Source organism: Pongo abelii, chromosome 23 (genome assembly GCF_028885655.2).
Source record: "Pongo abelii isolate AG06213 chromosome 23, NHGRI_mPonAbe1-v2.0_pri, whole genome shotgun sequence".
Taxonomy (NCBI): domain Eukaryota; kingdom Metazoa; phylum Chordata; class Mammalia; order Primates; family Hominidae; genus Pongo; species Pongo abelii.
Genome location: NC_085929.1, coordinates 25,823,129 through 25,837,431, shown reverse-complemented (window position 1 = coordinate 25,837,431; position 14,303 = coordinate 25,823,129). Strand labels below are relative to the sequence as shown.

Below are 14,303 nucleotides of genomic sequence, written 5' to 3'. Positions count from 1 at the left end.
GAAAAGCTCAGCGGAAAAGGAGAGAGTGAAGTGTAAGGCGCCTGCCTTCGTCACACTTGTCAAAGGCCATCCCATACCTGCACCATTTCTTATTCTTTCCTGGGACATTCTAGGCATAGAGTACTGCCCATTCATTCTAAAGCTGTAGAGTATTCCACAGTAGGATTTTAGCCATGCAGCCTCTAATGGTTATCACCATGATTTTGATCTTACAAATCACACAGCAGCGAGCATCCCTGTGCAGACTCCTTTGAGTTCATGTGTGCGTATCACCGTAGGATAAATTTCCAGAAGTGGAATTGCTGGGTCAAAAGGATGTGCATTTCTAACTTTTATCCATTGTTTTCACATTCCCCTCCAGTTCTACCAGTTTACAATACCAGCCCTACATATTGATTGGAACTCACTGGTGAAAGTGCAAGTTTGTGCCAACCTATCAGATATAAAAAGTTATCTTGTTACACATTTATTTTTGATTTCTCCTATTTTGCTTGAGGTTGAGCATTTACTCATATATTTCAGTGCTCATTATTTTTTAGGATTTGGTAAACTTTTTCTTCAATGTCTCAATAAGAGATATTTTAGTCTTTGCCACGCATGAGACAACGTTGGGATAATATGTAGGTTCTGATACACCACCTGCGACGTAATCATTAAAACATATAAAAATCACTATCAGTTCTGGGGCCATTAAAAAAATAGGTGGCAGGCCAGGGATGTCCCACAGGATGTGGTTTAACGGTCCCTGGTTTCTAGGGTTATTTGAAGTTTGAACAGTGCACCCACATATGTTCTAGGTGGAGATCTCTTTGTGAGGGACACTGTAATTCACCTCCTCTAGGGGCCTGAGGTCTTTCTTTGGATAAGAACATACCTGTACCATGTGTTTGATTGGATCTTGTGTCTGCTCAAGACAGTCCTGTGTCACAAGCTCATGACTTTCATCTTCATCCATTTGCTCTAAGTTTTGTGAGAGCTTCAGTATATCAGGAATAGAGGTTCCTCTGAGGTGAAAAATTAGAGGGAGAGGGAGGGGCAAATGGGCAAGGAAGTTTGCACCAAGTCGGGAGTGATCCAGTGTAGGCTGAGAGAAAAAAGTTCTTAAAATCAGCCTTGTAGCTGAAACCAAAAACACACAAGATGGTTGGTGTTCTGAGCATCATTAACAAATGATAAATGAAGTTCAACTTTTAAATGTATTTCAAATTTTTATAAAGCAAGTAGATCGTTAAACTCAGAATGCAACAATGGAATAAAGAAGAGAGTTTGAGATGTTTTTAAAATTAATTAATTAATTAATTTATTTTTGAGGTGGAGTCTCACTCTGTTGCCAGGCTGGAGTGCAGTGGCACAATCGCGGCTCACTGCAACATCCACCTCCCGGGTTCAAGAAATTCTCCTGCCTCAGCCTCCCAAGTAGCTGGGATTACAAGCTCCTGCCATCATGCCAGGCTAATTTTTGTATTTTTTGTAGAGACATGGTTTCACAATGTTGGCCAGGATGGTGTCGATCTCCTGACCTCATGATCCACCTGCCTCAGCCTCCCAAAGTGCTGGAATTACAGGCATGAGTTACCGTGCCCGGCCGAGTTTGAGATTTTAACTGTAAGTCCTCCAACTAAGTTGCCATGACAAGAACAGGGATGGTGAAGTGGAAATATGTTATCCTGCAAATTATCATTTTATGTAAAAGAATATTTTCCCTTTCTTAGGTAAAGGAAACATCCTCTGGAGCACCTTCTCTCTGACTGTCAAAGCACCATTAAGCCACACATAAACTGTAACATGAAGTAGGAAACAACTGCCCTTTTATATAACCCCTGAGAGGTGGCTTTATTTGCACACCAAAATGTTGATGCTCAATGCTAAAATTGGATTTAGTAATTTAATATGCCTACAAGAGATTAATTTTCTTTGGATTATATTATTTCTGTGTACGATTTATCTTAGTTAACTTGGAAATATTCTGCTCTAAAAACAACTCTTGCTTTTTGGGTTATATTTTCTGTATCAACTATAGCTCTTTTCCAAATGCTGTCAGAAATAGCCCATGGCTACTGATTATAAAATTCAATTTTATGGCATTTAATTTATTCTATACTCTAAATTATTTTAAAAATGCACATATGTGAATTTTTCACATCTGACTCAAAAATGTTGCTGATGTTGACTCACTTTTTTATTTCATTCTTATTGAAGTAGGAATTTACTTTTCTGGAACCTGGATGATAACAGGAGACTGGAGAGGAAACCTCCCAAACTGTTTTCCTTTAAACCCTCAGGATGAATCATCCTGGAGAATCACCCACACTTGATTTGGGTGATATCTAGATGAGAGTTGGGTCTTAGAGTAGGTGCTGAGTTAGTTTAGGACTTGGGCTGTTGTAATGAGGTGAATGTTTTTACAAGTGAGAAAGACATGAGTTTTTTGGAATCCAGAGGGTGGGGGTTATTGGCTGAATTAAGTCCCCCAAAATGTATGCATTGAAGCTGTAACACACAATATGTGACTGAAATTGTGCATAGGGTCTTTAAAGAGGTGACTAAGTGAAAATGAAAAAATTAGGGTGGATTCTTCTCAAATTGGACTGATGTCCTCCTAGGAAGAAGAAATTTGCACACACAGAAATGAGGCACCAGAGGTGAGCATGCAGAGAAAAGACCAGGTGAGGATACAGCAAGGAGGTAGCAACCTGCAAGCCAAGGAGAGAGTCCTCAGGTGAAACCAAACCCACTACCACCTTTATCTTGGGTTTTCCAGCTTCAGAACCGTGAGACAATATGTTTCTGCCATTTCGGTCACTAATTCTTTCCTATCTTCTTGTGGGAGCTCTAGCAAAAACAAGAGGGACCCCAAAGACCTTGGATGAGGGAGAAGGAAGAGATGGAGCAGGGTGCAGGAGGTGGAGCAGGGAGGGGCTGGAAGGTCGGGCTCTGAGGTGCATCTCCTGGGTGGAATCTTGACTCCACTCTCTATTGTCTGGAGGACTTGGGAAAAACATTTAACCTCCTAATATTCACTCACTAATAAAGATGGGCTTGAAGCATAAGGCTCCCCATCATCCTACTCTATATTACAAAAGTCTTCTTGAGGTAACACTTGTAAAACTCTCGCTAATGCATCTGGCATGTATTATGGACTCATAAGTAGCCCTTCTGAGTGATCTAGTGATGTGCAGAAAATGGCATTCATGCTGTGTGCACCAGGGGGCACTGTGAGGTTTAGTCTGAGGCCTCTAATGAGTCCAAGCACCTGGTAATGCTCAAGTGCAAAGGGCCTGACTGTTGCTTCCTTTGAGGCCCCTTCTAGTGGGTAAATCTGAAAACGCACTTGGCCTGTCTTCTGATCTTGAGAAATTACTCGGAGAAGGCCATCAGGCTCAGGGCTCAGACAAGAACCAGGACAAATGTTTTAGGGAATGGAGAACAGATTTGCATCCACTGCTCACCAGAGCCACCTAACGACGACACAAGAATAAAGGAAGTAGATTTGCATGAAGAGACTTCCCTTCCTATGATAAGAGAGGCCTGGAGTTTCCTCCTCAGCTGTGGGCTCAGAGGCAGAGTTTTGGAGTGTCTCCACCATGGCCTGGACCCCTCTCTGGCTTAGTCTCCTCACTCTTTGCATAGGTGCTGCCTCCCAGGGCTCAACCCCATATTATCATGCTAGCTGTGCCAGCCTGGCCCTGAGCTTTGGCTCAACACAGGGAGTAGTGTGGGGTGTGGGACTCTAAGCGTGAAACCCTTATCCTCACCTCTCCTGTCCTCTTTTGCAGGTTCTGTGGTTTCTTCTGAGCTGACTCAGGACCCTGCTGTGTCTGTGACCTTGGGACAGACAGTCAAGATCACCTGCCAAGGAGACAGCCTCAGAAGCTATTATGCAAGCTGGTACCAGCAGAAGCCAGGACAGGCCCCTGTGCTTGTCATCTATGGTAACAACAACCGGCCCTCGGGGATCCCAGACCGATTCTCTGGCGCCAGCTCAGGAAACACAGCTTCCTTGACCATCACTGGGGCTCAGGCGGAAGATGAGGCTGACTATTACTGTAACTCCTGGGACGGCAGTGGTAACCATCCCACAGTGACACAGACAGATGGGGAAGTGAGACAGAAACCCCTTCACTATCTGTGTCATCCTCTCTCTCCAGCCCCAGCAGGACTGTGAACAAAGCCATAAGCAGGGCTGGCCCAGTTCACTTGGATCTGAGACCTCCAGGCTGCCTTTCCCTCCATTCCTCCAGGTAGGCTCTGCAGAAGGTGGGTCAGGATGATGTAAGGCTTGAAGGACATCAAGCCTTCTGCTGTTGTTTGGACTGAGTTTGCCTTGCCTCAAGATGACCTGAGTGGAAGGACCGCAAGAAGGAGACGGACAGCTGTTGAGTGGTCATGATCCCTGGAGTTCCTCTTGTGTGGTGACTGGATCTAACACAATGCCTGTACTTTGTGGCCCAAATGCCCTGGATTATTGGTCTGAACTCCCCATGTTTAACTGAGACCCTCAAGCCCCAGCTCCATGCATCCTGATGTTCTGAACAAGAAAGTCTTTCCTAGTGAGCACTGTGGCATCCCTTCGCACCCCAGCTTCACACTGCAATTCCCCACCGAAAAATGCCTTTGAGTGCAAAGAATGGCTTCATGCAAAGATGTGCCTCCTTCAGAATGTAGTTCAGGAGCAATGACTACCTGATGCTTTAATCCCAAAGCCATACTTTAATTTAGAATGATCTTGAAGCGCCTTCTAGCTGAGCAGTCAGTTGTAACACATTCCCAGTCACGCCTCCCACACTTCTTTCCTGAGAGTATATCATGAAACCCTACTGCATGGAATCCTGCTTCTTAGAGTAGGATTCCAGTGATCTCAAAAATTTTTTAAAAATGAACAAAAACAGTCTAGTTGGAAGAGTATCAAAGAGGAGGCAGTTGCACATGCAGAGAACTCTGAGGTCTGCAAATATACATGAACTGATGAGCACTTGTGTGTAAAGAAACACCTCTGAAAGAGAAAAGAACCATGCAAAGACTCTTGAGGGAGCACCTCACAGAGCTCACTCTCACACACACACCTCCACGCACTCACACTCACACACTACAGTCATAGAGGAAAAGCCTGAGTTACAGGGCATGAGGTTGACTCATCAGAAGAGCTTTGCCTCAGTACTGGGGAAAATGTCACCCTAGACAAAATGCTGCTCAGATCTCAACTATGAAAGTGTATCCCAGCATTTTAGGAGGCCGAGGCGGGCGGATCACGAGGTCAGGAGATTGAGACCATACTGGCTAACACGATGAAACTCCATCTCTACTAAAAATACAAAAAATAGCTGGGGGTGGTGGTGGGTGCCTGTAGTACCAGCTACTCAGGATGCTGAGGCAGGAGAATGGCGGGAACCCGGGAGGCAGAGCTTGCTGTGAGCAGACATGGCGCCACTGCACTCCAGCCTGGGCGACAGAGAGAGACTCTCTCAAAAAAAAAAAAAAAAAAAGAAAAAGAAATTGTAAAAGCAAACAGAAAAACTCAAACTGTTTTCAAGTAATTTTACTGAATTCAACAATAAAAGACAGAAATAGAGAATGAACTGCGAAAGAATTCTCAACCCAGCAGGAAAAATGCACAATGCCTTCATCCTGTCAATATTTCCTGCAAGGTAATCAGAAAATATATGCTATGTCAAACAGAGAAGTGAATCAATCCCAAATGGCAATAAAATTGCACACATGATAGACCTTGTAGGCAAGGATATGAAAGAAATTCTTATAACTCTATTCTATTCTACTTGTTCATGAGGATATAACATTGAAAAATCATGTTAAGTGGATACATAAAACATATAAAGAGAGACGCAAGGTATGCTCTTATAAATGATCCATAATATGTCTGCAATAAAAAATACACTGAATGAGACTGATTGCAGATTGGATTCTGTGAAAGAATAGATGAGTGAACTTGAAGATATGGCAATGGCAGCTATTCATGACGAAGCACAAAAGCGTAAACAGAGCATCAGTGAGCTTTAGAACATCTTCAACCGCCTAAATTGGTATAATGAAAGTCATTAAAGGAGGTAAGATTGGATAGGGAAGAGAAAAGGCAGAAAAACAATTTAAAGGAACAATGGCCAAAATTTCCCTAATTTTGTGAAAACTAGAAACCTACTATTCCAAAAAGTTTAACATGTCCCAAAGACACACACACACACAGACAGAGAGAGAGAGAGAGAAAGGGAGAGAGAGAGATACAGGTGAACAACATAATGACAAGAACAAATTTGGTTTTTAAAAATTTTTTTAATTTTAGTGGCTGCATAGTAGGCATATATTTTTATTGGGTACACAAGATGTTTCAAAACAGGCATGCAATGTGAAATAGTCACATTATGGAAAATTCAGTATTCATTCACTCAAGCATTTGTCCTTTGTATTATAAACTATTCAATTACACTCTTTTAGCTTTATAAAATGTACAATTAAGTTGTTATTGACTATAGTCATCCTGTTGTGCTGTCAAATAGTAGGCCTTATTGATTATTTCTAACTAGTTTTTTCTTACCCAGTAACCATCCCCAGATAATAGTTGATTTCTTATTAGAAGTAATGCAAGCCTAAATCAGTGGAGTTATATTTAGAATATATTAAATAAAGAAACTTACTACCCAAAGCAATCTACAAACTCAATGCAATTTCTATCAAAATACCAATGACATTATTCACAGAAATTAAAAAAACCTCTAAAATTGGTATAAAACTAGAAAAGACCCTGAATAGCCAAAGCAGTACTGAGCAAAAAGAACACAGCTGAAGATATCACGCTACTAGAATTAAAATATGCTACAAACTATAGTAACCAAAACAGGAAGTTATTGGCATGCAATCAGACACTGACACCAATATAACAAAATAGAAAACCCGTAAATAAATCCATATATCTATATATAGCTGACTGATTTTCAACAAAGATGTCAAGAATGTACACTGAGAAAATGGCACAATTTTCAATAAATGGTGACGAGAAAACTGGATACCCATGTACAGAACAATGAAACTAGACACTTATCCTCTCCACAAAAAATATCAACTAAAAACGGATTAAAGACCAAAATATAACACCCCAAACTATAAAACTACTAGAAGGGAACTTAATGTAGGGGAGGAACAAATTCTTTAGGACATTGTTCTAGATAAAAAATTATATGGCCAAGACTTCAAAAGCACAGACAACAACAAATAATAGAGATATGGGACTTCTTTAAACTACAAAGCTCCTGAAAGGCAAAAGAAACAATCAACAGAGTAAAGACAACGTGTTGAATGAGAGAAAATATTTGCAAACTGTTCACCTGACAAGGACCTAACATTCAGTATAAGAAAATTAAAAAAAAAAAAAACTGAAATAACTCACTAGCATAAAAAACTAATAATACCATTAAAAAGTGGGCCAAGAATTTGAAGAGACTTTTCTCAATAGAAGATATACAAATGGCCAACAGGCATACGAGAAAAATGTTGAACATCACTAATTAGCGAGGGAATGAGAATCAAAACTCCAGTGAGATACAATCTCACCCTAGCTGGAATGGCTATGAGCAAAAAGACAAAAAGTGCAAATGCTGGTGAAGGTAGGCGACTTCATATTTCTCTAGTCCGATTCTCTGGGAACAATGAGAGCGCTCTGTCTTTGCTCTCCCTCTAGTAACTATTTTTCACACGCAAAAATATGGACCCTAGTGGGAAATAATGCCTAAGACCACCAACACCTTAAACATTTGTTCATCACACTAGAAATGAAACTGTTTTCCAAATAATATTAACATCTATCTGTGTCTATCGCCATTGTGTCAATGTCTGTGTGATCCTATAACATTTAGAAGACCTAGAAGAATGCCCTTGCTTTTTGCAATATGAAAATGGCCGATATCATAGATGATATAGATATAGATAGATAGGGGGTTGTATCTTGAAATTTATTTCTCTAAAGGACTTCTTTCACTTCAAATTTGAAATTATTCTGGTTTTCAGTGTCACAAATGATAAACCTTATAGAATGATAACACAATTGTATATGTTATAAAGTCACAGGGTCTATCAAATAATGAACCAATCATTTGGTGTTGAGGTTAGTAGTATACATTTTTATTTCAATTCTCACCAAATGAGAACACGTTTTATATTGAGGGTCCATGCCCTAACCATACCACATTGTGGGGTTGCTCAGAGACTGTGAGGTTCTGCCTACACTAAGCCAGGATGAGAATTTTATTCCTAAGCCAGGATGAGAATTTTATTCCTCACACTGCTGTCTGCACTTGTTTGTATCCCATAATATCCCCCAAAAGTGAGCATGAAAAGTTCATTTTTTAAGCTGCTTGTTCATTCTCTTACATTTAATACATGTACCCAAAATTGTCTTCATTTTTAAAATAAAATGTTATGCTATCTTGTAATCTATGACCCTATAGAATAATCTTGATCCATACACTTTTGCTATCACAGGCAGAACAAGATCAACTTCCTCTCTCTGGGATAAATGCCATGACCTCTGCTCTTTGAGCATTATTTTTCTTAAGTTATTTTTTAAACAGAAATTTATCTCACTTACCTTAACCAAATGTCTTTTCAAAGTAACCGCATTTCTTTTAAGTGAAAAATTAAATAGTTACCTTCTGTTATCAAGAATTATCTGAATACAAAATATGCATTGTTTTAACTTTAGAAGGAATGAAAAACATCTACAGGTTACTAATCTAAAAATGCAGGCTCTGGGTTTATATGGTGTTAACATGTCTTCCAAATTTTAAGTAACAGGTATTTAAATAACATGAACTTTGTTTTCAAACTTAGAAAATGTTTCAACCTTTTGGCTGGGCATGGTGGCTCAAGTCTATAATCCCAGCAATTTGGGAGGACGAGCTGTGAGTTTTGACTGATCCCAGGAGCTCAAGACCAGCCTGGGCAACATGATGAAACTCCATCTCTACCAAAAGTTACAAAACTTTGCCAGGCATGGTGGCACCGCCTGTAGTCCCATCTACTCAAGAGACTGAGATGGGAGGATTGCTGGAGCCAGACAAGCTGAGGCTGCAGAAGGTAAACTGTCGAGGCTAAAACATGGTAAATGTTTAATCCATCACTTAAAAGAAATGTTGGTTACATTGAAAAGAAATTTGATTAATGTAATTAGATATGATTCTGTTTAAAAAATAATTGAAATGAGCCCTGTTAGCACCACTGCATTCCAGCCTGGGCAACAGAGCAAAACCTGTTGAAAGAAAGAAAGAGAAGGAAGGATGAGGAAGGAAGGAAGGAAGGAAGGAAGGAAAGAAGGAAGCCAGGCAGGCAGGAAGGAAGGAAGGAAGGAGAAAGAAAAAAAGAAAGAAGATATTTCAAGCTTTAGAGTACCAGAGCCACTCTGTAATCAATAAGCAACAGAACCAAAACTGAAAGAGATTCTATAGAACAGTCTAATAAGCAATACAATTATAAATTTCTGTTCAGATATCAAAACCATTTTCAATAGTAAATATATGGTATGAACACCCCACAGAGATCAAGTAGGATGTATTATGTGTGAATGAAATTATGAGTTGAGAGTAGGAAATTTATAAATTTAATCAAACAAGTTAAAGCATTATGAGGAAGTTGTACTGCTAATGTATTACTTGGCAAGCTGTTCAGTGGAACACCAAGATATTCTTAAGGAAGTTGCAAATATCTTTTAAAATGTTATCATTGAAGTGGATTTTAAAAAAATGAGGATGTGAATACCTTTACAAAGTATTCAGGGATAAAGAGAGAAAAATAAATTTAGATTGTGTATACATATATAAAATTTATTTTAAAAGATAAGCTTGTCTTTTTTATCCCTTAAATAAAAGGAGCAGATATTTAAATTCCTTGTCTTTTATTTTAAAATTTAGAAAACGCTTACAGCTTTCCACACTGAAATTTATACTAAGACAGATAATCCAATCAAGGGATAACAAAATCAAAACAGAATTCTCTTGATGAATCTATTTTCTTGATTTTTAAGTCTCAGTGTATACTCTATAGTAAAACTATTTATAATTGATTCTGCTGTTTGAAAATATTTACTGATCATTTATCTTGTACCAAGTGATCTCCAGCTCTGAAGATAGGTCAGTGGAAAAACATACAAAGTTGCCCAGCTTCGTTAAACTTAAATTCTAATGAGGAAAAAAGAAATAATTAATCAGGGACTTTAAAACAGGAGTGTTGTGATATGGCTTGGAATTCTAACTGCATCCTGTGCTTGCTGTGTGGAGACTGGATTGAAAAATAGGGTGATGAGAGGAGCTTAAATTCATATAGAATATGGCTAGCCTGTATTTTGAGGGCTCTTGAAATAAGAATGTATAATAGTTCTCATTATTTCCTCAAGAAATCTGTGCAGTAGAGCTTTGGCCTTGGGAGGGAAGTACTATAGTCACCAAGCGGTGAGGGTGGGAAGGTGAATTTGCAAATACCATTTGGAATGACTTCACTTTAAAGGTAAAGCTGGCAGGATTTTCATACATGTCAGATCTGAAAAAATGTGTGTGTGTGTGTGTGTGTGTTACAGAGAGAGAGACAGAGAGAGAAAGAGAGAGTGAAAACCAGACAGATACAGAGAGAGGACGACAGAGCTGCAGTGACAGAGAGAATTAAAAGCGGACACCATGAATATTGAGCTGAGAAACTATAAAACGGGAATTGCCATTAAACAGAATGGGGAAGAGCAAGTTTGAGGAGTATCAGTGGCTCCATGTGGACTTATTTTGACATTCCTAACAGATGTCCAAATGGAGAAGTCAGACAGTGTTGTGCATAGTCTAGTGTTATGGTATCAAAGAAAATATCAGGAAATGAATGACACAAAAATTAGTAAGAAAGCAAACTTAAGAAATGTTAGTCAAAGTCCTGAGTCCAGTGGTTATCTAACACCCAAAAAGTAGTAGGCCGGGCGCGGTGGCTCATGCCTGGAATCCCAGCACTTTGGAAGGCCAAGGCGGGCAGATCTCCTGAGGTCGGGAGTTCGAGGCCAGCCTGACCAATATGGAGAAACCCTATCTCTACTAAAACTACAAAATCAGCTGGGTGTGGTGGCTCATGCCTGTAATACCAGCTACTCAGGAGGCTGAGGCAGGAGAATCGCTTGAAGCCAGGAGGTGGAGGGTGCGGTGAGTCGAGATTGCATCATTGCACTCCAGCCTGGGAAACAAGAGCAAAACTTCATCTCAAAAAGAAAAAAAAGTGATAAAGATGAGAAGAAACCAGCAAAAAAGTACTAGGGGTAATTATCAAAAATGTCAAGGGGGAAGTAGGTTAAGTGTTCTGGAATTCTCTCAAAGAAAGTTTTGAAAAAAGGAGGGAGGGAGAGATCAACTGCTTTCAATGCTGCTGATACATAATTAAGACAAAGCCTGAGGAATTATGCTTCAATTCATCATTTAACGATATGGATATTGTTTGTGCTTTGATAAGAGCAATTTTCTTGGAGTGAGTAGGTGAGAAACCATATTAGAGTGGTTTCTCAAAAGAATGCCTGATCTCTGGATTATTAAGGAAACTTTTTATTGAACAGTGGAGGCACAAATTGGATTTGTTTTAATTCCAGGGTCGGGACACACTCTAAACATGTGCCTCTGCATGCCTTGCTTATTACAGCTAGGTATCCTGTTATCTTTCAATAACAGAATAATCACCTGCAAAACCCACACCCATTTAATGGACACACTTTACAAAGACTGATACTAGAAGTTGTTGGAGAGGATGTGGTTCCACGTAATATGTCTTTGGAAAACTCACTATACCTGCTATACTAAAACATTCAGATACCAAACACCAGCAATTCCATATTGTAATATATGTCTATGAGAAAAAACAAGAGCCCTGTATTAAATATAGATTATTATTAAAAATAATCACACTGGGTTTCCTGATTTTTTTATTAGCAAGTCAGTCTCTGCCTGATTTCAATCGTACAGCCTCCATCTAATATGTATATATTGTGTTTTTAATCAACCACTAAGAAAAAGTATTATATTTTATATAAATTTTACATTCAGTGCCGAAACCAGCATTTTGTAGATTCCAGAGATTTGTTGAATAAATAATGAGTAACTTAGATAAGTTAATATTTATAGTGTCTATATACAAATAATACATCATCTCAGAATACAATAATAACATTTGTTATGCAGAAAATGATTTCAATCTCAGTTAAAAATATTTTGGGCTTAGGAGTTACTGTCACATATGGATGTTCACATTGTTTTGTTTATACGAAAATGTTTGTTGTTAACGTACATTTTTGGTACTTAAGCCTTTTGCTCTTGCTGCCATAGCAAATAGTGTGCCTATTAAGAACAAGAACCAGAGGTTTACTTCATTTTAACAGATTTCTTAATAAAATACATGCCATACTGTTTGGTTTAATACATAAGCAAAGAGCCATTCACTCCACCATTGCTACCTGTCCCTCCTGTAATACGGCTCCTGAAGATGTTACCGATAGCAGAGGACTTTGTGTTCAACCTAAGCACTTTACAGCCCTTTCATTTTCAACTAAGTATGAGATAAAATAATTCAGCACCAATAAAACAAACACTTCTTAAATAATGACCCTTTTTTTGAGCCTGTTTCACATTATGCCGCAAGACAGAGTACACTTCTCTTTCCCAGCAAATCAGTGTTGGCACTACACCCTCTATACTCTGAAAACTTGTATTATTGGCTTTCTTAGAAACACAATTTGAGCTTATAATTTAGATGTCATCAAATAATGTACAAAAATGTGCTACATCCTTCCCCTTCGCTTCTCTTCTCTTCTTATCAGATAATTGTCAGTTTTCTTTTCTCTCCAATTCCTTTCCTCCGTCTACTTGACTTTTAAAAGACTTTCTGCACATTTCCAATCTTAGTATTATAGAGACCAAATGTGTGGTCAAACTGCATATATAGGAAGAGTTGAATTATATGCAAGCATTTTTAGATAAACAATTCCTCCTCAGATTTCTGTGATTATTTCATATAATCAAATGTCTTCCAGATACACATCCCAAATGAGTGGTTGTCAAGCTCTGCTTTGTGGTCTAATTTCATCAGAATTATCCAAAATTCTTATGATAAATACAGACAAATTGACATAACTCCAGATTTCCGAAATCAACATTTTCAGAACCCAGGAATATGCATTGAAACAATGTATTCCTCAGATGATGCTGACATGATACGGGATCCGACTTTACAATGCCAGGAAAATTACCTTTCTTGCCCTTCAGTTGACCCTTGCATCCAGAGGTCCTCTTCCCCTTTCATATTCTGCCCTCTCTCCTTCTGCACCTTCCTCCTTTCCTCCCTCTACTTCTGCTCATCCAGATCCCAAGCCCTCCCCCACGGATTCGCTAAACCTCCAAATGGTCAGTTGCCAATAAAGTTCCCTCTGTCTCCTGAACAAGTTATGTGGGCAAATGTAAAATTTAAGTTTGGACCAAGCTGAATCAAGAGCGGCAATTACAAATTTCCCTAAACCCAAAGGGGACCAGCAAACACTTGTAGAAGATTAGAGATTTCCTGTGAGTGCAAAGGGCTCAGAGTGCCCTGATGCTATAGACTAAATCTTACTGTCCCCTCTAATTCATGTGTTAAAATCTAATTCCCTATGTGATGGGATTTGGAGGTGAGGCCTTGGAAGGTGATTAAGTGATGAAAGCAGAGAACCCGTGAATGGGATCAGTGTCCCTATCAAAGGGACAGCTGAGAGCTCCCTCATCCCTTCTGTCATGTGAGGACACAGTACAAAGATGGCCATCTATGAACCAGGAAGGAAGCCCTCACCAGACACAAAATGTGCTGACCACTCAGTGCTGACTCCAGTGAGTCAGACAGCCCAGGCCACATACCCGGCTCTCTGCCTCCATGCCTCCCACAGTGCCCAGGGCTGAGAGCAGAGTGGCAGCTGCTGACTGGGGCTGTGCTGGCCACCCACTCTCTTCCACCTCTTGCTCCAGCCATGCTTTCAGCCCCAGGGCTGAGGCCAGTGGCTAGAGCAGGTGCCATGATGTCAGGCAGCTCCTTAATGGGCTGGTCCTTGGCCGGGCCAGGGCAGGGGCAGGAGGGCTCTGCAGCTGCCTCTAGGTCCAGTTCTGTCCCTGAAGGGGGCTCTTCCCCTAGTGCTGGCACTGGCTCATCAGCTGGTGCTGGAAGGTCCTGTATTGCTGCACATTGAGCAGGAGATGAAAAAGAAGAAAGAGTCACCAATGTCAGTCACTTTCCACTGGAATTTCCACACACAGAATCAGCCTCACTGA

General features: G+C 39.9%; 1 gene segment (V, D, J or C); it reads left to right on the top strand.

Annotated features, from left to right (window-relative positions):
- The first annotated feature begins 3,550 nt into the window (after window positions 1-3,550).
- Window positions 3,551-14,303, top strand: LOC129052792 (immunoglobulin lambda variable 3-19-like). The segment is given in 4 exon segments: window positions 3,551-3,630; window positions 3,777-4,102; window positions 4,242-4,257; window positions 14,167-14,303. Coding segments are annotated over 4 exon segments (525 nt in total).